General features: G+C 44.5%; 2 protein-coding genes across 3 annotated transcripts in view; one reads left to right on the top strand and one right to left on the bottom strand.

The window, feature by feature from the left end:
- PITPNM3 (PITPNM family member 3) overlaps positions 1 to 23,499 on the bottom strand; it is a 1,035,839-nt gene that overhangs the window by 139,801 nt on the left and 872,539 nt on the right. The window lies entirely within an intron of this gene.
- PIMREG (PICALM interacting mitotic regulator) overlaps positions 1 to 23,499 on the top strand; it is a 61,490-nt gene that overhangs the window by 32,716 nt on the left and 5,275 nt on the right. The window contains exons 3-5 of one of the 2 annotated variants that reach the window (XM_082244761.1): positions 6,106 to 6,446; positions 8,865 to 8,960; positions 16,040 to 16,086. In XM_082244761.1, the coding sequence (XP_082100887.1) occupies positions 6,106 to 6,446; positions 8,865 to 8,960; positions 16,040 to 16,070 (468 nt within the window). In that variant the 3' untranslated portion in view covers positions 16,071 to 16,086. Of the gene's footprint in view, positions 1 to 6,105; positions 6,447 to 8,864; positions 8,961 to 16,039; positions 16,087 to 23,499 lie in introns of those variants that run through there. The other variant, XM_082244760.1, reaches the window with a different exon arrangement.

Genomic DNA, 23,499 nt, shown 5'->3' with positions numbered 1-23,499 from the left:
GGAGTCTATGGTGGCTCGGGTGGAGGCGGCCTGTCAGGGACGGGGGTCAAGGAAGCGACCCCCGCCTACCCCTATACTATCTGACACCTCTGACTCTGATTCAGAGATGGTCACTGCAGTTGCAGGTTCCTCTGCAAGGGCTGTTATCCCAGGTAAAGCCCCCTCAGACAGTGAGGAGGACGCTTCTTCTCCTGCTATAATTCAGGAAGAAGCATTGGTGGACGCACTAGTTGTGGCAGTGCAGGAAACCTTAAAACTTGAGGCTTTACCGGCAGAGGCAACTGAAACAGAGATTCCCTTTGGTACTAATAGGCCCATCAAAACGGTGAAGGTTTTTCCTGTACCTAAATGTTTCGGTAATCAGATTAAAGGAGAATGGGAGCATTCTAAACGTACCTTTACTATTTCCAAGCGTATTGCTAGACGCTATCCGTTTGAGGAATCCATCATTAAGAAATGGACGGTACCACCAGTGGTGGATCCACCTATTTCCAGGCTGAATAAAGCCACGGTTATTCCAGTGGAGGACACTTCGTCCTTTAAGGATCCGGTGGATCGAAAGATGGAAGCAGAGTCCCGCACCATCTTCTCTCTGATAGGGTCAGCATTTAGACCAGTAATTGTTATTGGTCTAGTTTCCCAGACACTTACGGAATGGGCGAAAATGGTACGCCAAGATCTTAGGGGAAAAGATATTCCCCAGGAGACATCTGATTTGATGGAACAGATTATACAAGGGCTACAGTTTATCTGTGACGCAGCCTTGGACACTACTCCCTTATTAGGGCATGCATCTAAGTCAGCGGTGATCCTCAGACGTGTGCTGTGGTTAAAATGCTGGTCAGCTGACCTAGGTTCCAAAAAGACCTTGACTAATCTCCCTTTTCAGGGGAATCGTCTATTTGGGGCCAACCTAGATGAAATCATTAAGGATGCCACTGGGGGCAAGAGCACTTTTTTGCCACAGGCTGCTAAAGCTAAGGGACCTCGCAACAAGCGAGGACCTTTCTTTACCGCCCATAAAGGGCGCCCGGCTGGTACTAGCGGGAAAGGCAAGACTCCTCCAGGAGGGTTCAAGAAGGGCTGGTCGGACAAGCAAAGGACCAACCCAGCCAAACCCGAAGCAAAGGAGTACACAGCCTGAAGGTGCGCCCCCACCCGGTTTCAGGGTGGGGGGACGTTTTCACCGGTATTCAGGACATTAGATCGAGCATCTACCACTACTACCGGTGCGATTCTTCCCTTCCAACATTTAAGTACTACAGGAAGCGGTAGTTACCGTTCCCTGAATAGATCTTTTCCTTTACCTTTTCCTAAGATTAGTCCCGATACCTCACAGGAATCGGATCTGGTTGACCAGATAGGCCAAGTAGCCTCTAGTCGGGTGACTTCGGTCCCTGAGGTTCAACCAGAAAAGATCACCTTTCCTGATAACTATCAAGTATCTGATAAATGTGTGGGAACAGAAAACGACCAGACTTTCTCGGATGGTCGGGGCCAGATACCTCTAGGGACGCCTGGTTCAGATTCTATCAGCGCCAGTGGTCCTAGAAATTCTAGGCTGGCCTCCTCAAGCCGGCCTGGCCGACTTGGACATGTTAGTCGTAGACGTTCCGTGGGAACTTCGTCTCAGGGAGTGTCTGTGGTCTCAAGGACCAATTTACCATCATGCTTTACAGTCGCTGGGTTTAATGGCCTGGCCATTGAGACCCAAGTACTGAAGGACAGAGGTTTGTCTACTTCAGTCATTCCTACCCTTATTAAAGCAAGGAAAGCGACTTCCAGCAAAGTCTATTATCACACATGGAAGACTTATATTGCGTGGTGCGAATCTTTAGGATTTCCTCCACGTACCTATTCGGTGACTCGAATATTGGCCTTTTTGCAACAAGGGGTTGAGCAGAAGCTAGCCTTGAGCACCATCAAGGGTCAAGTTTCAGCATTAGCAATCTTCTTTCAGAAGCCTTTAGCTACCAAATCCTTGGTGCGGAATTTCATCCAGGGGGTGCGGCACCTGGCTCCTCCAGTCCGCGCGCCCTTACCGCCCTGGGATCTTAATTTGGTTTTGTCGGTTCTACAGAAACCTCCCTTTGAAAACATCAGGGAGATTCCCTTGCTTACTTTATCCCAGAAGGTGGCCTTCTTGGTGGCTATTACTTCTGCTCGCAGGGTGTCAGAACTGGCTGCATTATCATGCCAGTCCCCATACCTAGTGATTCATAGGGATAAGGTAGTACTTCATCCTAAGCCATCTTTTCTTCCTAAGGTGGTTTCAGATTTTCATCTGAATGAAGATATTGTACTACCTTCCTTGTGTCCTCAGCCCAAGCATCATCGGGAACATGCGTTGCATTCCTTAGATGTGGTTCGGGCAATCAGGGTATACCTGAAAGCTACGGAATCTTTCCGTAAGACGGATTCACTTTTTGTGATCACAGATGGCCCTAGAAAGGGTTTGCCTGCATCTGCCGCGACCATTGCCAAATGGATTAGACAAACGGTGGTACAGGCTTATTCTATTAAGGGTCAGAGTCCTCCGTTCCCTGTTAGGGCGCACTCCACTCGAGCGCTCAGTACTTCCTGGGCCTTTCGCCATCAGGCGTCAGTGGTCCAGGTATGTAAGGCGGCCACCTGGTCGTCGGTACATACCTTTACAAAATTCTATAAAATTGATGTGAAGGCATCGGCGGATGCCTCATTTGGCCGCAAGGTTTTGCAGGCCGCAATTTGAGGAGACCGGTGGTCTACCTCGAGGGTTTTTTTCTGTTTGAGAAAAAAAAAAAAAAAAAAATTTTTCTCTTTTTTTTTGTTGAGTCTCATCATTAAGGATGAGCATTGTAAACTTCTAGTTGGCACCGGTTGGGCCTTCTAGATTGGGATTTGATTTCATTTTCCCACCCCTCAGTTGTGATACTGCTCTGGGACGTCCCGAAGGTGGTGTATCACCGAGGACTACGTCTGTCAATGAGCGCTAGAGAAAAATGGATTTTTGTAAAATCTTACCGTAAAATCCTTTTCTCTTAGCTCATTGACAGACGTAGTCCCCGCCCCTCTGTTTTTTGAGTTGGGTTAAAATCTCTAAAGACTGCTTTTTCACATAACTGATTTGCTGAGGCAGAGAGAGAGAGGATATACCCTCTGGGACTGCCCCTAGGGTGTGGCCAGAGCTTTTTAATTTCCTGTCTAGTCCTGCTCCTGTGGAGGCAACATAACCCGAAGGTGGTGTATCACCGAGGACTACGTCTGTCAATGAGCTAAGAAAAAAGGATTTTACGGTAAGATTTTACAAAAATCCATTTTCTTCAACCCATCCCAGTGACTACCCATATCACCTGGACGTTCCTTCATGGGGATTAAACTTCTTTCCATAAATGCCAGAGGGCTTAACCACCCAGCAAAACGGCGCTCCCTCTGGCAAGAAGCACTACAGCACAAAGCTGATATCCTTGCAGTACAGGAAATGCATTTTGACCTGCATGCTACCCCTAAATGCTCCCATCCAAACTTTTCTCATGTCTTCACAGCATCTTCCCTGGTGAAGAAGAGAGGAGTCCTCATTGCTATACGAGACTCTGTCTCTTTTGAACTCAAAGACTCTGTCGTCGAACCCGATAGTCGGTATATCCTACTACTATGTGTTAATAATCTGCCTTTAACCCTAGTATCCATTTATGCACCTAACTCACATCAGCGGAGATTTCTTTGCAAGGTCTTCAGGAATATATCGCAAGTCCGAGTAGGCAATGTGTTTTATATGTGGAGATTTTAGAACTATTGTAGAGCCTCGACACCTCCTTCCCTCTTAGGGGGTCGCACTACTTTCCTGTGTGACCTTCTCAGCAGCGAGGATTTGTATGATGCTTGGCGCAGAGAAACTGTCCAAACTCTGCCACAAACTCAGAGTGAAGCCCCGTACACACGTACTGATCGTCTGCCGAACGATCGGCCGTTTTTTGTCCAGGGCTGTCGTGTCTGTTGAAAACTGCAAAAGACTGCACACGAATTTTGTCGGCCAACAACAGCCGACTGCAGAAGTGATGTCATGTGATGGTTAACTTTCCTTGTCTTTTTTCTTTTCTGAGCATGCCCAGTCTTGCAAATCTGTACTGACTGGCGAACAATCGGCTGTTCTGGTGTTGGCCAACAAAAATTTTAATGCCTGCACGACCGATTCTGTTCGGCCGAAAATGCGCTGTCGGAAGCATCATACTAACAAGCCTACAATCGGTCGTCGGCCGAATATTTACGGCCGACAATCGGTACGTGTGTACGGGGCTTAACTTTGATCCCAAAATGACTTCTACATGCGTAGGATCAAACTAAATTATTATGGCAACAAATATAGATAGATAGATAGATAGAGATGTAAGATAGATTATATATATATATATATATATATATATATATATATATATATATATATATATATATATATATGACAAAGCGGGTACATTTTTAGCCAATAGACTCAAGACTTGGAAAGGTTAAGGCTAAAATACCACACATCATTCATCCCATTACACAAGCTAAACTTACTAACCCACAGGCAATAGCTAACTCTTTCACTGATTACTACAGCTCACTATATAATCTGAAAAATGACTCTTACCCCACAATCCTCTGAATCGGCTATTATAGACTTCTTAACCACACTAAATCTTCCATCTTTATCTCCATTCTAGCTTGAGTCTTTGATTGCTACAATCACTAAAGGTGAAATCGGCCGCATTATACTATCCCTCCCTTATGGTAAATTCCCAGACAGACTCTCAAATGAATATTTCAAAATTTTCAAAGATAGCGTAACCCCTCATCTCCTACTAGTATTCCAGGAAGCTGCCTTAAAAGAAATGCTTAAAGCACATATTGTCACCATACCCAAACCTGTTACCCCCCCCCCCCACACCATCTAATTTCTGTTCAATCCCCCTATTAAACGTGAACATAAGTCTATGCCAAACTGCTGGCCAAGAGACTACTTGATATCCTTCCTTCCTTAGTGAAGCCTGATCAATTAGGCTTCACAAAGGGCCGCTAAAAAACATCTGATGCCACCAGACGTATCATAAATATCATTCATTATCCAGAGACTCGCCGTTCGCCTTCCCTGCTTTTTTCCATTGATGCAGCAAAGGCGTTTGATAGAGTTTTTTGGGGCTCCAGGATGCTTTGCGATATGCCGTCTCCTCTACGGTGCGTTCCACCGCATTCGAACCGACATCAGCAGACTTCTGACACCAGCTCTGGGACTGCCGAGGCACATCTCTCAACCGTAACAGGCGAAAGACTACCCAGACGCATGGATCCCACTCCTGAACAGGATCCACCATATGTGTGATATTTTAGGGTCCGTGTTGAAGTCTCCAGGCTTTTTTATTGCCCACCCATAGTCTTAGAAGTTTTCGCTCATCTCATATGCTGTCCTCAGACGATTGGATAAAACTGGATTTGCATATCTGTAACTAGTTTGAATACTCTTCCAGGACTGCAGGATTATTTCCCCCTTGTATTATGTTCTTTTTATGTATGTACAGTATATGATCACGTTTGTTCTTCGGTTCTTATTTAAAGCTGACCAGCAAAAGGACTGCCTTTTGAAGTCTGTTTGATGTTTCCTGTTCCTGTGGGAGGAGGTGCCTATATCTCCTATGCTGTCCTTGAAGACTATTAGACTTACCAGTAACTCGATTTCCAACTCCGGTGGTTTTTTTAATTCCATGTAACTGTCACTAAAATTGACCTGTAGTACCAGAATCTTTAGTTTTCCATTCTACAGTAAAACCAATCTTCTTTTTTTTTTTTTTTTTTTTGGCATATCTATTTCTCCGTATCAGAAAGACACGTGCACACAATGCAAAGTCTTCTACACCTAGAAGTATTTCAATACTGGAACCATTGCATTTATGTTTTAGAAATATTTTCTATCTGTTGTGAAAATAGTCATGTGTTTTTGGAAAAATCTTTTATAAGAAACTGAAAAAACACAATCTGAGTACATTTACCTTTTTGCCTTCTGGCATTCTAAGGCGGCTTGACCTGTCATATCTACACAATGTATTAAATAGCTGTGTGAGCTTATAATTGTATATGTGTTTCATTTTGCAGAAGATAAAGAAATCGGGACAGAATTCAAGTCATTATTTACTTGCTTCTCCCAAGCAACTAAAAGTTTCAAAGAAGGAAATCCGTACTCCTGGAAGTAATAAAAAATCTCTAACACCCAGAACTCCCAGATGTCGCAGGCTGGTAGAGGAAGTCAGCCCACATATGAGGGTGACGCCCAAGTCCACCAGGAGGATTTCTCCCTGTAGCAGAAGATCAAGCAACTCCCAGTGGAGAAACTTCTCTAATTTGGTTGGTAAAGAAGGTCTTCTCTTAAGGAGGTCTGTACGAGCTGCTTCCCTGAAGAGCCCATATGCTTCCCCTGCAACACTTAACAGGAGAAGGTTTGTGGCCAAAGAAATAACTGATTTATGTAATGTTTTACACCTGTAGATTGAATACCACTTTTAAAATGTTCCACATTCTTTTTTAGCAGACATACTAGGAAATAAAATGGCGGTCATTGCAACTTTTTATGTTGCACGGTATTTGCGCAGAAATTTTTCAAACGTGTAAACATCCCTTGTAATTGAAATAGTGCATGACAGGTCCTCTTTATGGAGATATATGGGGTCAATAAGACCTCAGATCTTTCCTACAGGCTGGAAAGCCTGAAAAGAAAAAAAAAATGATCTCGTCTATCTAGCTGAGATCATGGCAGTATTGACAACTGCCAGACCGGCCGTGGCGTCATCACATCGCGCCTTGATCATAGAGACTGCCGGGGACCATCTGGTCCTTGGCAGCCTCTATGGCAGTGGTTCTCAACTCCGGCCACTAACAGACCAGGTTTGCAAGATAACTGAAATACATCACAGGTGATCTGCTCAGTGATTGCAGTACTCTAGTCTGCATCTCCCCAAGGTAATACTTAAAATCTGGCCTGTTAGTGGGTCCTGAGGACTGGAGTTGAGAACCACTGCTCTATGGTGTACTTCGCTGGCAGGCGATTCCTTCTTTGGCTCGCCAATCGCATTGGGCGAGCCGGTAGAAGCACCGAAGGGTAGCGGTGGGGGGGGTGTCCTATCCCGCCGCCTGTAAGAAACAAGCGGCTGAACAGCTGCTATGATTGTTCTTATGGTGCAGAGAATTGTCGGCTGAAAAAAATATCTGAATGATGCCTGCAGCTGCAGGCATCATTCAGATATCCCCACTAATGCATTCTATGCATTAAGATAAAAAAAACATTCTGTGTGCAGCAGTCCCCTTAATACTTACCTGAGGTCCATCTAGATCCAGCAATTTTGTAAGTGAGACTCGGCTGTCCGGGTCTTCCCTCCTCCTTGGCTAAGACAACAGCACAGCCGTATTGGCTCCCACTGCTGTCAATCAGTCAGCCAATGAGGAGAGAAAGGGGGCTGGGCCACGGCTCTGTGTCTGAAAGGACACAGGGAGCTGCGACTCACCTCAGGTGCCCCCATAGCAAGCTGCTTGCTGTGGGGGCACTCAACAGGAGAGAGGGACCCGATAAAGAGGAGGATCTGGGCTGCTCTGTGCAAAACCCTGTACACAGCAGGTAGGTATAACATGTTTGTTAATTTTAACAAAAAGACTTTAGAATCAGTTTAAGTAGGGGAAACCGACAGTGCAGCCTTACGGTTTCACAGCCGGTCTCCCACTGCGCATGTGTGAGCCGCCCTGCGCTTTGTGTATGGTCCCACCGTCTTCTGGTACCTATGTATCCCAGAAGGCTGTGGGGATGAATTTCCTCTCCGATTGATGCGGCAATCTGACCAGATTAGGGAGCTGGTGCTTGTCAATTCCAAGTACCTGCTCCCTCCCAGGTCAGCACCCCGCCCCCCCCCCCCCCCCTTTAAGTGCCAATAACTAAAGAGAAAGGATGCAAAAAAAGTGGAACACACTCTTTTGAGTTAAGTAATACTTACCTTGGTTCCAAGAAGCCCCTTGCTGACAACTTACACCCAGGCTTCTTCTGGGTGCCAGTCTTTTGCCATCTTTATTGGCCAGGGCAGGATGTTGTCAATCGCACGCATTTTCAGAAGGGCAGTCTTCCCGACGCATAAGGCAGTGGGAAAGAATGTAAGCTGAGCTGCAATTCATAGCTCAGCATACATTCTAAAGGGGATTGTAAACATGCAAAAAAGGAGTATTTACTAGAAAACACAATGCAATGTCTCTTCTGCAATAAAAACCCAGCCTGTTGATTTTTATTTTCTGACTTTAGTTCCACTCTAATTAGTTTCCTAAATGGTTAAATTCAAGACACACTATTAACCAATTACCCGCCGCTAATGGTACCTCCTTTTGGATTCTTTTATACAGCGAAGGCATTTAAAAATATTTATTTTGAAGAATTGTGAAAACTTTCTAGGAATAAAAAAAAGTTCTACAAATGAAGACCATTCTTTATTAAAATGTATGTCCTCAGATGCAGAATGCAGTCTCTTTTTGATTTGTCATGCTGTGTGTTTTGCTTAGGTTTATGCAAATTGTTTGAAACAGTCTGCTCTAACTTTACTAGCTGCAAGATATTGTGACCGTGATAAGGCATGATTTCACTGGCAACAAAACATCACTCATGGTGACTACTACATTAAAATATGCTTTAAATGTATGATGCAAATAGTAGTATTAGATCAACGTCGCATATGGTTAGACACAATAGAAGTTTTAACCATTCGATTCTTACTGCTAGTTTTAGTGAAATCCCTTTACTTGTTTAAACTACTTTTTTTTTTTACTTTTAATATTTTTCTTTTCTTTCTTTTTTTTTGTAAACTGAGTTTTAATGTTCTTTGTAGACAATTTGACAAAGACCTGGAAAGCGTCTCGGCAGGAATCCGGCAGCTAAAACGTCTCTCCAGGGTATTTGATGATGCCATCTCGAAGGAAGAAAGGTAAAGTGGATTTATTTCTCTGATTCGTTCCCCCTGGGTCTGCCACTGCCTGAAGCACAGATCTGATATCAGGAAGGTATTATCTAGGACTGTGTGAGGCATCCACTTAAGCCGCCACCTGCTTTAACCTCCTGAATCTCCAGAGAGTATAGTTTGGCTTCTGCTAGCCCACTTTAGAGGGCAACTTATGCTAAAGATGAGGAGGTAGAAAGTAAATTTTTTATATAGATGATATGAGTGTACAGAGACTTTTGGAATAGAACATTTTTTTTTCTCTTTTAGATGAGGTAGGAGAGGGATAAAAATTTTAAAATGTGCATATATATATATATATATATATATATATATATATATATATATATATATATATATATATATATATATATATATATATTATTATTATTATTATTATTATTATTATTATTATTATTATTATTATTATTATTATTATTATTATTATTATTATTATTATTATTATTATTATTATTATTATTATTATTATTATTATTATTATTATTTTTTTTTTTTTTCTTTTTTTTCACACCTATGTCTCATTAAGATTATTTCTCTTTCATTCATTGACACACGACTCCTTATCTTCTAGACAGTTGAGTTATACTGCCCCTACAGGAGTAGGACACTAGGCAGGAAAAAACTTGGCTATGCTTTTGGGGCAGTCCCAGGGGGGTATACTCCCACTCTCAGCTATAGGCATTGTTTTTTTTCTGCATAGTTAGGAGTAAGTACCTAGTTCCTTGCAGGGATCTCTAGTCCTGGCAATTTTTTTCCTTTTTAAATGGAATTTTTTTCCTATCTTTGTTATTTTGTTCCTGTGAGAATCTACTATCAACTGCTGGACTGGGCGATGGACTGGATAATCTAGACCCAGAGGGTCCCTCCAATCTGGCCAGCGAGTGCGCGCAGGCCTCAGCTCTGCACTAGGTCGGCCACGACATAGTCCCGACTGGACGGGGGTTGGCCTGCGAGTTAAATGTCTTGCTAGGGCGCATACGACTTGGCGCACCTGAGTCGCAGTGATCCTCCTGGCCGACAGCCTCCCCTATTCTGATTCAGCGGCGGTTTGTCAGCAGCGGTATCCACCCTGTTCCTGGTATGTTAAGTAGCTGTCCCCCCTCTAACGCTGGAGGTTTTTGGGGTGGACATGGGCCCCTCTCTGGGACTGTCGGACCCCAGGGTTGCTCTCCTCTTAATGCAGCGTCCCCCCCCCCAAGGGGTAGCCATACCTTTTAGGTCGGTCTGAGGTGGGGGGGCTGGACCTGGTGGCGGTTCCTGCCAGGGCCCCCCTTCCTGCCTGGATCGTGTTCAGTGCTCCTGGGCCCCCTCTCGGGAACCGCATTGCGCCGCCATTTTCTTGGGGTCTTTTTTGTTGTGGATCGACGGCCATGTTTGTTTAGCGTCAGTGGCCATTTTATTGTGGTTTCTTATTGAAAATAGCAGCGGTCATGTTTTTGAAGCTATAGGGGCGGTGATTTCTGCGGTGGGTGCCCCTCCTCATCCCCTGATGCTGACTCCTGGATCTTTTGCTTCCTGATCGCCACATGGTGTGCAGTTTGCCTGATGCTGTGAGTGCATGATCTGTGGTGGTGAGTTTTTTTGTGGGGTTTTCTCTTCCTCTCTCTGCTAAAGCAGAGGTAGTGCTCTGTGCTGGAACCTGTATTACCCGCCAGCGCAGTGGGGGTGCCTTTAGCCATGTTATGCACTTTGTTTTTGTGTGGGTTGTTCTCTTCTCTAATGTAGTCCCTGGAGCACATTTCCCCACCTGATCCCCTCTCCGAGGCTGCCGGGCCCTCCGGGTCCTACCAATCCCTGACTGCACTGACAGCGGTCCTGGAGTCCTTGTTGTTCAAGGTAGATTTGGTACTGGGAAAACGGGCTAGCAGAAAGCGTCCCCCGCCTTCTCCTGCTTCATCTGTCTCCTCAGATCCTGAATCTGATTCGGCCGCTGCGGATGGGAGTTACCCTTCTGGGTCTGAGTCTCCGCACCCTGCATGCTCAGATAGTGTGATTCCTCTGCTCCTCTAGCCGCAATGAAAAGGCCCTGGTGGATGCGCTGCTTGTGTCAATGCGTGAAACTTTAAAGATGGAGGATGCAGCTGAAGTACCATGAAGGGCCAGGTTTCGGCACTAGCGGTTTTCTTTCAACGTCCATTGACCACACATTCCTTGGTGCGCACCTTTATCCAGGGAGTTTGACACTTGGCTCCTCCAGTGCGGTCTCCATTGCCTCCGTGGGACCTCAATTTTGTGCTGTCTGTTCTTCAGAAGCCTCCCTTTGAAAGTCTTTGTGAGGTTCCCCTGCTTATGTTGTCCCAGAAGGTGGCCTTTTTGGTAGCTATTACTTCTGTGCGCAGGTGTCGGAGCTGGCAGCATTGTCTTGACGTTCACCTTACCTGGTGGTTCACAGAGATGAGATGGTTCTTCGTCCCCGTCCGTTGTTCCTTCCAAAGGTCATCTCTGATTTCCATTTGAATGAAGACCTTGTGTTGCCTTCCCTATGTCCCAGGCCTAAACATCCTAAGGAAATTGCCTTGCGTTCCTTGGATGTGGTTTGGGCAATCGGGGTGTACCGGCAGCTACAGAGTCTTTTCACAAAGTCAGACTTACAATTTGTACTCATGGATGGATTTTGAAAAGGGTTGGCTGCTTCTGCGGCCATTTCCAAATGGATTAGACAGACGGTGATTCAGGCCTATTTAATTAGGGGTCCGATTCCTCCTTTCCCTGTCAAAGCGCACTCTACTTGGGCGATTAGTGCCTCCCAGGCCTTCCGTCATCAAGTGTCAGTGCTGCAGCTTTGCAATGTCTTCTGAGGCTGTGGAGGTATACGGTGCAAGTCTCCTGTACCTTAAATGTGGATTTTGCCTCCTGATGATGCTTGTGGGTTGAGGGTGTTCTGAGGCTCCTCTTAATGGCCAGTGTATTGTTTCATGCTCAGTGGCGGATGTGGACACCTTGTGGTTTGTTCACTTTTTTAGGCTGCAGCCTGTGGCCTACTGGGGCCGATGGCTGAGCCTAACATTTTGTTTAGGGCATTTGTCCTTTTGTTTCATTGCCTTTACCTGCGCTCTTCCACTGTGCTGGTGGTGGGTGTGAGAGGTCGGAACCATTCCTCTGCTTGAGCAGAGCTGTGATGGGCAAACACTGCTTTATGACGCCACCTCTTACTGGCCAGTATTTATATGGGGGGGTGGTTGATAGTGGGACGGACAGGTGGCTGCGCCCGCCATTTTGTCTGAGCATACACCCTTCCTATGATATCCCTTCTGCCTGGACGCTGTTTTCTGAGCTGGGGAGGGAGGTGTGTTTGTTTAGTGCTCTTACCTTGTTTGGGTGGGCACTATTTGATGACTTCACGCTTGGCATCCACACAGTCCTACAGCATGGTTTAACCTTTTGGGCATCTATGGGTATCTCTGCTGGGCGGGTAGGTTCCAGCACTTCTGTGATCTCCTCCTGGGAATGGTGAGTTGGTGGCCCAGGATCATGTTTTTTGTCGCTGCTTCTTGGTGTCCTCCACCAATTTCTGTGGATGATCCCTTGGGCGTCTGAGGGGGAAGGGGGCTAGAAGGTTCCTTCTGGGGAGTTGTAGGGATTTGTTTTCCCTTCCGTACCCTTGCAGAGCCTAAGCGTTTAGCTCTGTTGTATGTGGCCCCTTCTCATTGCTATCAGAGCTATTTACTGCTATTGCATGCATACTAGGCCACGTTTTAAACCTCATACTATTTCTACCTTGATAGCCATGAGTCTGTTGCATGGCTCCCTTTTGCAGCTGCATCTGCCTTGCCTTCTGTTTCACCAGCCTTGTCTTATTGTGTACAGTCAGTATGTGTATTTTTTTTTTTTGTGGAGTCGCAGGAGGCTGCCTTTAATCCGCACATTTGTGGTGTGTTTTGCCTTGTTCTGCTCTGCTACTTTAGTTTTATATAAAGGTCTCATGGCTGAAATCTCTGTACCATTTGTCGTTTATTCCCTTTCACACTTGCTGCTACCTAGTATACTCATTTGAGAGTCTGGATGTCTCCGGTTGAGCCAAACAATACTCTGTTTTATCTGCAGTTGCCATGGTGCTGGATGTGTGTTTGGTTATGACACCGGCCATTTGATGACTTTGTAGTTCAGTTTAAGGTTATCTCTCAAAATAAATGTAAATGTTGCCCAACTATTCGGAATCTCAGGATGTGGGTTGCCATCGTCCCAATGAGACAGACAAAAAGCAAAAGCCCCCTAATTGGATAGGACTATGTAGGTTGCCACACATCCAGTTGCATAAAATATATATATATATATTTATTCAAATCATTAAAAAAGGTTATATACAGGATCTCACAAAAATGAGTACACCCCTCACATATATTAAATATAGTAAATATTTTATTCTATCTTTTCATGTGACAACACTGAAGAAATTACACTTTGCTACAATGTAAAGTAGTGAGTGTACAGCTTGTATAACGTGTAAATTTACTGTCCCCTCAAAATAACTCAACATGCAGCCATTAATGTCTAAACCGCTGGCAACAAAAGTGAGTACACCCCTAACTGAAAATGTCCAGATTGGGTCCAATTAGCCATTTTCCTTCCCCGGTGTCATGTGACTTGTTAGTGTTACAAGGTTTCAGGTGTGAATGGGGAGCAGGTGTGTTAAATTTAGTGTTATCGCTCTCTCATACTAGTCACTTGAACAGACCTCGCCATGCTCGACCAAAGAAGTTGAGAAGTTGAGTGCACGTGCTCAGCGTCCTATCCAGAGTTGTCTTTGGGAAAAAAGACGTATGAGTTCTACCAGCATCATTGCTGCAGAAGTTGAAGGAGGGGGGGGGGGGGAGTCAGTCTGTCAGTGCTCAGATCATATGCCGCACACTGCATCAAATTGATCGGCATGGCTGAGAAGGAAGCCTCTTCTAAAGATGATGCACAAAAAAGCCTGCAAACAGTTTGCTGAAGACAAGCAGATTAAGAACGTGGATTACTGGAACCATGTCCTGTGATCTGATGAGGCCAAGATAAACGTATTTGATTCAGATGGTGTCAAGCTTGTGTGGCTGCAACCAGGTGAGGAGTACAAAGACAAGTGTGTCTTATTTACAATCAAACATGGTGGTGGGAGTGTCATGGTCTGAGGCTGCATGTGTGCTGCTGCCACTGGGGAGCTACAGTTCATTGAGGGAACCATGAATGCCAACATGTACTGTGACCTACTGAAGCAGAGCATTTGCCCACCTCCCTTTGAAGACTGGGCCGCAGGGCAGTATTCTAACATAACCCCAAACACACCTCCAAGACGACCACTGCCTTGCTAAAGAAGCTGAGAGTAAAGGTGATAGACTGGCCAAGCATGTCTCCAGACCTAAACCCTATTGAGTATCTGTGGGGCATCCTCAAATGGAAGGTGGAGGAGCGCAAGGTCTCTAACATCCACCAGCCCTTTGATCTCGCCATGGAAAAGGGCTAGAGGACCAGTGGCAACCTGTGAGGCTCTGGTGGAAAATAATAGTGGCTGCAAAAAATGTGACACTTGGGGCCCAATTTAGACATTTTGACTTAAGGATGTACTCACTTTTGTTGCCAGCGGTTTAGACTATAATGGCTGTTATGAGTTATTTTTAGAGGACAGCAAATTTACACTGTTATACCAGCTGTACACTCACTACTTTACATTGTAGCAAAGTGTCATTTCTTCAGTGTTGTCACATGAAAAGATATAATAAAATATTTACAAAAATGTGAGGGGTGTACTCACTTTTGTGAGATACTGTATATGCTATAATGTAGTGCTCGTATCTACCAGGGCAAGTCTTTTCGTATATGCTTTGTGGAATTTTGAAGGGGTACTGTGTTTTTGTATTGTATCTAATAACTCAGTGGCTGCTCTTTTCAGTAAAATATACTTGGTGATCCTCCTGTCAGGAATAAAACCAAAACGCAGAATTCTGTTAGGGGTTGACACGTTTGCATTAAAATTGTAAGCAGCCTATTCAGCGTTACATGCGTGATCTGCAGCTAGATTACAGAACAATGTTCCCATGTCCCTACATTAGCACAGCACCCTCGTTTTCCTACCTCCACCTTGGATGTAATAGAGTGCTTTAAACTCAGTTCCTATCAGCGGTGACTACCTATCAACCACTCTTGTCTCCAATGCCAAGGCACGGCAGAGGTCATAGGAAAGGTAGTTCTGCAGCTGCCTGCATGTCACAGCAAGGGAATATACAGGCCCCGCAGCCAACTATAATCCAACATCCAATGTACCTCTGAAAAATGCTGGTGGGAGCAATGAATAGATTAGATTTTTTTTTTTTTTTGCAAATAAGGAACTCTGGAACCGAAGTACAACATTTTGCTGTAAAAGTAACAAATTAAACCTATACATTTTAGAGACCTGGGATTTACATATTCCTTAAAATGCAGATAAGCTTTTTTTTTTTTTTTTTTTTTCTTTTAGTTTTGAATAGTGTGGGGGTTTAAGACCTCTGTCAGGTGTTTATTATAGTATGTTTCCCTGATAGGGAGGTGTAATCTTTTACTTTCCTTATTTGCTCCATGACTGTAAGTGATGAAAAATTAAAATTTTGCGTTGTCTTTTAAACCAGAATAGAGGGGAAACCTTCCAATGGGGACACTTGTTCCTGTAAAAATTGTCTGAGGGCATTTTCTCCTTTTGGAGAGCTTTCCTCTCACTTCGTAAAATGTACGTGGAATCGAATATAAAGAAAAATATCTTGAATAGGGTACAGATGTAAAAAATTCATGAGTTTTAACAAATCCCTACCCAATTCAAAATGAAAGAAGTTACTAATAATGGCATAATTGCTTTAGATCAAACCCCAGATGTTTTGGAACTACATTTCCCATGATGCTCAACTACACTGCAGAGTGCATGAGCATCATGGGAAATGTAGTTCCAAAACATCTGGGGTGCCAAGGTGCACCATCACTGCTTTAGATGGTCTTTTTTAATGCACAAGTTGCTATAAATCACATTAAACAAAGCAGAATTTAATACATGGTAACAAAAATAATTCTGCTGACATTTTTATCATTTTTACATCTATTATCAGTGATATGACAGTTTCTCTCATTGATAACTGAAGATACTGATCACAAGGTAAAGTTTCCAAACTCTTTCCGTGTATTCTAAAAACTTTTTGCATGGGCTTTGTTGATATACTAACACACAGGAATGTTTGTTCTGCTTTCCACACACTGGTACTTAACAGTAAAAGTACTATGTCTTTTATCTTTCAGATTGTCCCTTTTTTTTGACAGTGGGGTTTGGTGTATTTTACTAAACAACTAAATATTGAGCACACAATTATTTTTGTAGCAATTCTCTTTTTAAGAGGGTTGAGTCTGTTGAGATGGAGACAAGACATATATGCTTAAGTTTAGGATGTCGGAACCACTAGGACAGTACAAATTGGCCTGCCCAATAATCTTGATTTATTATCCAATCAGTAATAGGTGGCAGCAAACTAAATACTGCTGTGAATTGTCAAGTTGCATTTTGCAGAGTTCCATACTGCCATCAGCAATGTAAACTTTATTGCAGTAAGTGGTTGACTAAATATCTCATGGCACAGCTTATTATAATTGACGACTAAAAGTAGATGGAGAAGAAATGCAGCCCTGGGTGGTGGCAGACAATGACACATCAGTCTGCTCACCAGAAGCTAGTGACACCATTGATACCGGAAGCAGTCTAACCCTGGGAGAGGCCAGAGCTCATTTGAAAGCTGTAGTGGTAGGACAGCATGTAAAAGATTATGCTTCCTATCTTCAGTCTCTGTTAGTGGAAGAACTGCATTCTGAGTTAACATCCTTCCCTTGCTGTTTACAGTGGGGCTGCCTTACTTAATGCTTTGTCTGCTCTACTGACTTTCAGTGTTATTAAAAAAAAAAATCAAATTACTTTGAGTTTTAAGCAAGTTTCATAAGACTATTTATTTTAATAGGTGATATATATATATATATATATATATATATATATATATATACATACACACACACACACACACAGTGCCTTGCGAAAGTATTCGGCCCCCTTGAACTTTGCGACCTTTTGCCACATTTCAAGCTTCAAACATAAAGATATAAAACTAATTTTTTTGTGAAGAATCAACAAATGGGACACAATCATGAAGTGGAACGAAATTTATTGGATATTTCAAACTTTGTTAACAAATAAAAAACTGAAAAATTGGGCGTGCAAAATTATTCAGCCCCTTTACTTTCAGTGCAGCAAACTCTCTCCAGAAGTTCAGTGAGGATCTCTGAATGATCCAATGTTGACCTAAATGACTAATGATGATAAATAGAATCCACCTGTGTGTAATCAAGTCTATGTATAAATGCACCTGCAAAAAACATGGGAAGGGGAGGGACCATCAGGAAGTCACTCAAACGCCCAGAAATACCCGGGGCGTGAGTGTGTGACACCAGGTGCTTAAATCACCATCCAAACACCTCACGGTATATGACCGGCAAGCCTAGCAACTAAAGACATATATAAAGCAAAAAGAAGTTGCATAGAAGGCTCAAGCAAGGGTGTAAGGTGGATAAAAACTTTTGTACTTTATTGATGCAAGGTAAAATAAAAAGGCAATATGCAATAACACAGAGTAAGGCTCATAGACACTGGATAAAATCAAAAAGTAAGGTCCTGCCTCTAAGAAGACGCTGGTAACACCCCGTTGTAGGGGCTCCACCCACCACCCAAAACAACACACATGCCACCGTGATGACCCACCACCCCAAGAAGGGCTGAATCCCAGATCCGATGACTGATTGATAGGGGAAAAAATGTGTATCATGCAGCAGTCTTGAGGTCTTGATATAAGACTCACAGCAAAATGGGAAACAGCCAATATGTATAGGGTGAATCCAAAAAATGAGTTTGGGAATGAAGGGGGGGGGGGCTGGATGTGGCAAATTCAAACAGCTGAGGTTCCTCCCACTGGGATCGAGAAAACTGGCTTAAGTTCTCCACATCATCAGACTCCGGTATTGTGGCAAATGAAGATCCTTATTGGTGGCACCAATATCGTCAAACCAAACAGAGCAGTGACAGAACAAGTAATAAACAGCAGTTCAGCAGCAAAGCACATAACAACTAAGCAGGCATGGAATTGGGTTAAGCGTGAAGCTCTTTTGCTCTTGAAGCCCCTGGGTCAACTTATAGGGGTGCACTAGCCAATCTCTAAGTATGAGCCATAGTCACAGTCCTCCTAGAATAATAGAGAAGGCATTGGATGGCCAAGTGGTAGTGTGTGGAATGCAGATTGTCCGTCTGTACTCAGGTGAATAATCAGAGGGAGGCTTCGCAGCATAGCATATGGCAATTTAGCAAGCATAAATTCAGACAGTATGTAAAGCTCTTCTACTCGAACCCCTGAGTCGCCTTGAGGGAATATACTGAACGACCACTAGGTATGGGCCGTAATCACAGTCCTCCAGGAATGGATGGAGATGGCAGTGGATGGGCCACCAGGAGGTGAACAAGTCCAGAATCGGAAGCAGATAAGCCGACAAGGATAAGGCAGGAGAGTGGTCACAGGAACGAGCCAAGGTCAGGGCGGGCAGCAAGCAGACGAAGTAGTGGACAAGCTGGGAGGTCGATCAGGAAGTCAACAGGAAACAGCAGGTTCAGGATCAGGAAGTACAGGTAAAGCTGCAGACAAGACAGCAAAGGCTCAGTGCTGCTGAGGTGTTTAAATAAGCCAGCCTTTTGCCAATTAGTGCAATTAGTCTGCACTAAGTTAACTCTTTAGTGGCAGATTCATGACCGCTCTTCAGTGGGCACAGGGAGTGTTCCTAACAGAGACTCTGTCCATAGGACAACAATCAGTCGTATACTGCACAAATCTGGCCTTTATGGAAGAGTGGCAAGAAGAAAGCCATTTCTTAAAGATATCCATAAAAAGTGTCGTTTAAAGTTTGCCACAAGCCACCTGGGAGACACACCAAACGTGGAAGAAGGTGCTCAGGTCAGATGAAACCAAAATCAAACTTTTTGGCAACAATGCAAAAATGCTATGTTTGGCGTAAAAGCAACACCGCTCATCACCCTGAACACACCATCCCCACTGTCAAACATGGTGGTGGCAGCATCATGGTTTGGGCCTGCTTTTCTTCAGCAGGGACAAGGAAGATGGTTAAAATTGATGGGAAGATGGATGGAGCCAAATACAGGACCATTCTGGAAGATAACTTGATGGAGTCTGCAAAAGACCTGAGACTGGGACGGAGATTTGTCTTCCAAGAAGACAATGATCCAAAACATAAAGCAAATTCTACAATGGAATGGTTCACAAATAAACATATCCAGGTGTTAGAATGGCCAAGTCAAAGTCCAGACCTGAATCCAATCGAGAATCTGTGGAAAGAACTGAAAACTGCTGTTCACAAACGCTCTCCATCCAACCATCACTGAGCTCGAGCTGTTTTGCAAGGAGGAATCTGCAAAAATGTCAGTCTCTCAATGTGCAAAACTGATAGACATACCCCAAGCGACTTACAGCTGTAATCGCAGCAAAAGGTGGCGCTGCAAAGTATTAACTTAAGCGGGCTGAATAATTTTGCACGCCCAATTTTTCAGTTTTTTATTTGTTAAAAAAGTTTGAAATATCCAATAAATTTCATTCCACTCATTGATTGTGTCCCACTTGTTGATTCTTCACAAAAAATTAGTTTTTATATCTTCATGTATGAAGCCTGAAATGTGACTAAAGGTCGAAAAGTTTAAGGGGGCCGAATACTTTTGCAAGGCACTGTTATATATATATATATATATATATATATATATGTGTGTGTGTATATATATATATATATGAGAGAACACATTCTTAATTGTATAGAAGGCATGTAGAACCTGACCAAAAAGCCAAAATATTTTAGTTGAAGGGCTAGTCTATATCATGAGCATAGCAATTTTTGGGCCTCTTTTAATTATTGGCTCTTGCTGGTCTTTAGCAGGTTTTGTACCCATTACTCCTGGCTGCAGTTATGCTGTTATGTCACACTAGACACTTCAACCCACAATCTGGGGCAGCTCTGCATAGAGACCAATCGGGTTCCAGGTTTTTTTTTTTTTTTTCTTTCGTTCATTGACTGACACGGCTCCTGATTCTTCTTAACCATTGGTTATACTGCCCCCTACAGGAGTAGGACACTAGGCAAGAAAAAGCTTGACTATGCTTATGTGCAGTCCCAGGGGGCATACAATCGCTCTTAGCTATAGGCACTCAGTTTTTTTTTAAGTTGCCTAGTCAGGAGTAAGGACCTAGTTTCTTGCTGTGATCTCTGGTCATGGCAATTTTTTCATTTTAAATGGAATTTTTTTCTTCTTGTTGTTTTGTTCCTGTGAGGACTACAATCAAGTGCCGGACTGGGCGACGAACTGGATAATATAGACCCTTGGGGTCCCCCCAGTCTGGCCAGCAAGCGCGTGCAGACCGAAGCTCCACACTAGGTCGGCCGTGACATAGCTCCACTGGATGGGAGCAGGCCTGCGAGGAAGCATTCAAACTGGCTTCGGCCTGATTGGCAGCATTTCCTTCTGGCCCGACAGCACCCACATTACAATGGCGCGGTGTCCTGTCCGGAGTGGTGGCCATCCAGTTCCTGGTGTGGTATGTAGCTGTGTGTCTCCCCACTACCCCGGGAGGGTTTTGGGGTGGACGCGGGCCCCTACCTGGTTGGTTGGACCCCGGGTCCCCCCCCAGTCCCTCTAAAAATTTCAGTCACTGTGCGTCTTTCGACCCCTCAATGTGCGGTGATGAGCTGCCTTTGCCACATGCTCTTAAGGGGGGCTGGTTGGAGTTTCGGCTGACCAGGTTTTCCTGGTGTGCAGCAGTGGGTTGAGAAGAGTTCCCTGCCATTCTGGGGGTTGGTGACTAGGATAGGCTTGTCCTCTAGGCTCCCTGCGGTGGTTGTTGGCTTGGGTGAGTGGATGTTTTTACTATCCGCGGATACGCGCCTCACGTAGGCTTTGCGGCCTACTTTTCGAAACCTATATGAGGCGGCCCCTGTGAGGATGGCTTAAGCCACTGCCTCCGTTTGGGCATCCGCCTACCCCTCAGCTGCCCCTGGGTGGTCAGCTCCGCTTGGGCTCTCGTCCTGGCGGCTGGACCTGCTGGGTCATATAGTCAGCTTGGCACAGGTGGCGCTGTGGGGGCGCTTCATTTTTAATGACAGTCTTCGCAAGGGTACCCTGCCTGAACGTCCGCGTCACAGCGAGCAGCTTCCTTTTAAGCGGGCTATGTCCTATTCTGTCCTCCTATGGAGGGAGACCTCCCTTGTTTTTTTTCGGGGTCCAATAGGTCCCTTGGCCGGCGTCCCCTTTGCGGGATCGTAGTCAGTGGCCTCCCCGATTTTATGTTTTCAGTGGGAGCTCAGTATATAGCGATACTACTGGCTCTAAGTCCACACACCCTGAGGGCTCAGCTAGGCTTGTGACGGTATCAGATTTTCATGCTGCGATTAATTGATTAAGGTTTTGCCACGGTATACGGTATTATCACGGTATTCTATTATTAAATTTAAATTATTAAATTTCCACCTCACTTCAATTTCATTGCTGAATTTAGGGGCTTTGGTTCACTTATGCACATTATTATATAGTCAGTCAGTACAGACTCTGTGAACCAGGCCTAAAATAGGTCATCAAGCAGTGTCTGGCCTAACTGGTGATAACTGGTTCTGGCGCTCGGCTCCGATCCGATGGCCTGGTCATTAAGAGGGCAAATCCTTGTGGTCAAGAAGTGGTTAAACCTGAAGGAGGTGTTGTTTATAAATTACTTTACTATTGCTTTAGGCCTGGTTCACATGTATGCGGGTTGGTGGTTCACATTTGCACAGGCATAGCAGCCCATTGATTTGAATGGGCTGCTATGCCCTCATTTTCCGCAGAAAAAAGGTGCATGCAGCATTTTTTTAAAATTCAGTGGCCTTGAAATCCATCCTGCTTTTGCACCATGCGACTAACCTGCAGTTCCTGCTCTGGCAAGCTTTCTGCATTTTTTGTATACGTGGGCACGGCATTTAAAAATAAACAGTTTGCGTGTGCAGCAACGGCAGGTAAGTCGCATGGTGCAAAAGAAGGATGGATTTCATGGCCACTGCATTTTTTTAAATTCTGCATGCACCTTTTTTCAGCTGAAAACGCAGGCATAGCAGCTCAAGCCCATTCACATCAATGGGCTGCTATGCCTGTGCAAATGTGGGCCCCCAACCCGCATACATGTGAACCAGGCCTAAAGCAATAGTAAAGTCATTAATTGGTTAAACCTGCAGGAGGACCGGTGTTTTTATCTATTAATGACTTTACTATTGCTTTAGGCCTGGTTCACATGTATGCGGGTTGGGGGCCCACATTTGCACAGGCATAGCAGCCCATTGATGTGAATGGGCTTGAGCTGCTATGCCTGCGTTTTCAGCTGAAAAAAGGTGCATGCAGAATTTAAAAAAATGCAGTGGCCATGAAATCCATCCTTCTTTTGCACCATGCGACTTACCTGCCGTTGCTGCACACGCAAACTGTTTATTTTTAAATGCCGTGCCCACGTATACAAAAAATGCAGAAAGCTTGCCAGAGCAGGAACTGCAGGTTAGTCGCATGGTGCAAAAGCAGGATGGATTTCAAGGCCACTGAATTCAGGGCCAGATTAATGTAGGGGCTATTGGAGCTGCAGCTCCAGGCCCCTACCTTTTATATAGGCCCCGGGTTGGCCATATTCACTGTTACCGCTCTTCTGTCACTTGTAAACACAGAAGTCTGGCTTCTATGCTCGCTTCCCCAGGCAGCACCCTCAGAACCTCCCCACACAGCGTGAAGGCCGGACAAGGAGGGACAGTTGGCGATGCATGGATGTGTTTATGGGCTTCAGAGACAGCATCCCATGTTGAATTAGGCATGCATGGCTGCACCCTTCCTCCTCTGGGTGCATGGCAAGGCACGGCCCTAAGGCCCTTCAAAATCCTCAGCACCAAGCCCATGATGCTGTTAATCCGGCCCTGACTGAATTTAAAAAAAATGCTGCATGCACCTTTTTTCTGCGGAAAATGAGGGCATAGCAGCCCGTTCAAATCAATGGGCTGCTATGCCTGTGCAAATGTGGGCCGCCAACCCGCATACATGTGAACCGCCAACCCGCATACATGTGAACCACCAACCCGCATACATGTGAACCAGGCCTAAAGCAATAGTAAAGTCATTAATAGATAAAAACACCGGTCCTCCTGCAGGTTTAACCACTTCTGGATCGCAAGGATTTGCCCCTTTAAAGACCAGGCCATCGGATCAGAGCGCCAGGACCAGTCATCACCAGGTAGGCCAGACACTGCTTGATGGCTATATAATAATGTAATGTGGGCTGCTAGGCGTGTGTGTGTGTATATATATATTTATTAGAGCTGCACGATTCTGGCCAAAATGAGAATCACGATTTTTTAGCTTGGAATAAAGATCACGATTCTCTCACGATTCTCTGTGTAACAAAAAAAAAAAAAATTGGGATAACTT

This window comes from Pelophylax lessonae (genome assembly GCF_965119305.1).
Source record: "Pelophylax lessonae genome assembly, chromosome: 2".
Classification (NCBI taxonomy): Eukaryota; Metazoa; Chordata; class Amphibia; order Anura; family Ranidae; genus Pelophylax; species Pelophylax lessonae.
The sequence above is the reverse complement of the archived record's forward strand: the minus strand, read 5'-3'. Positions and strand labels throughout refer to the sequence as shown.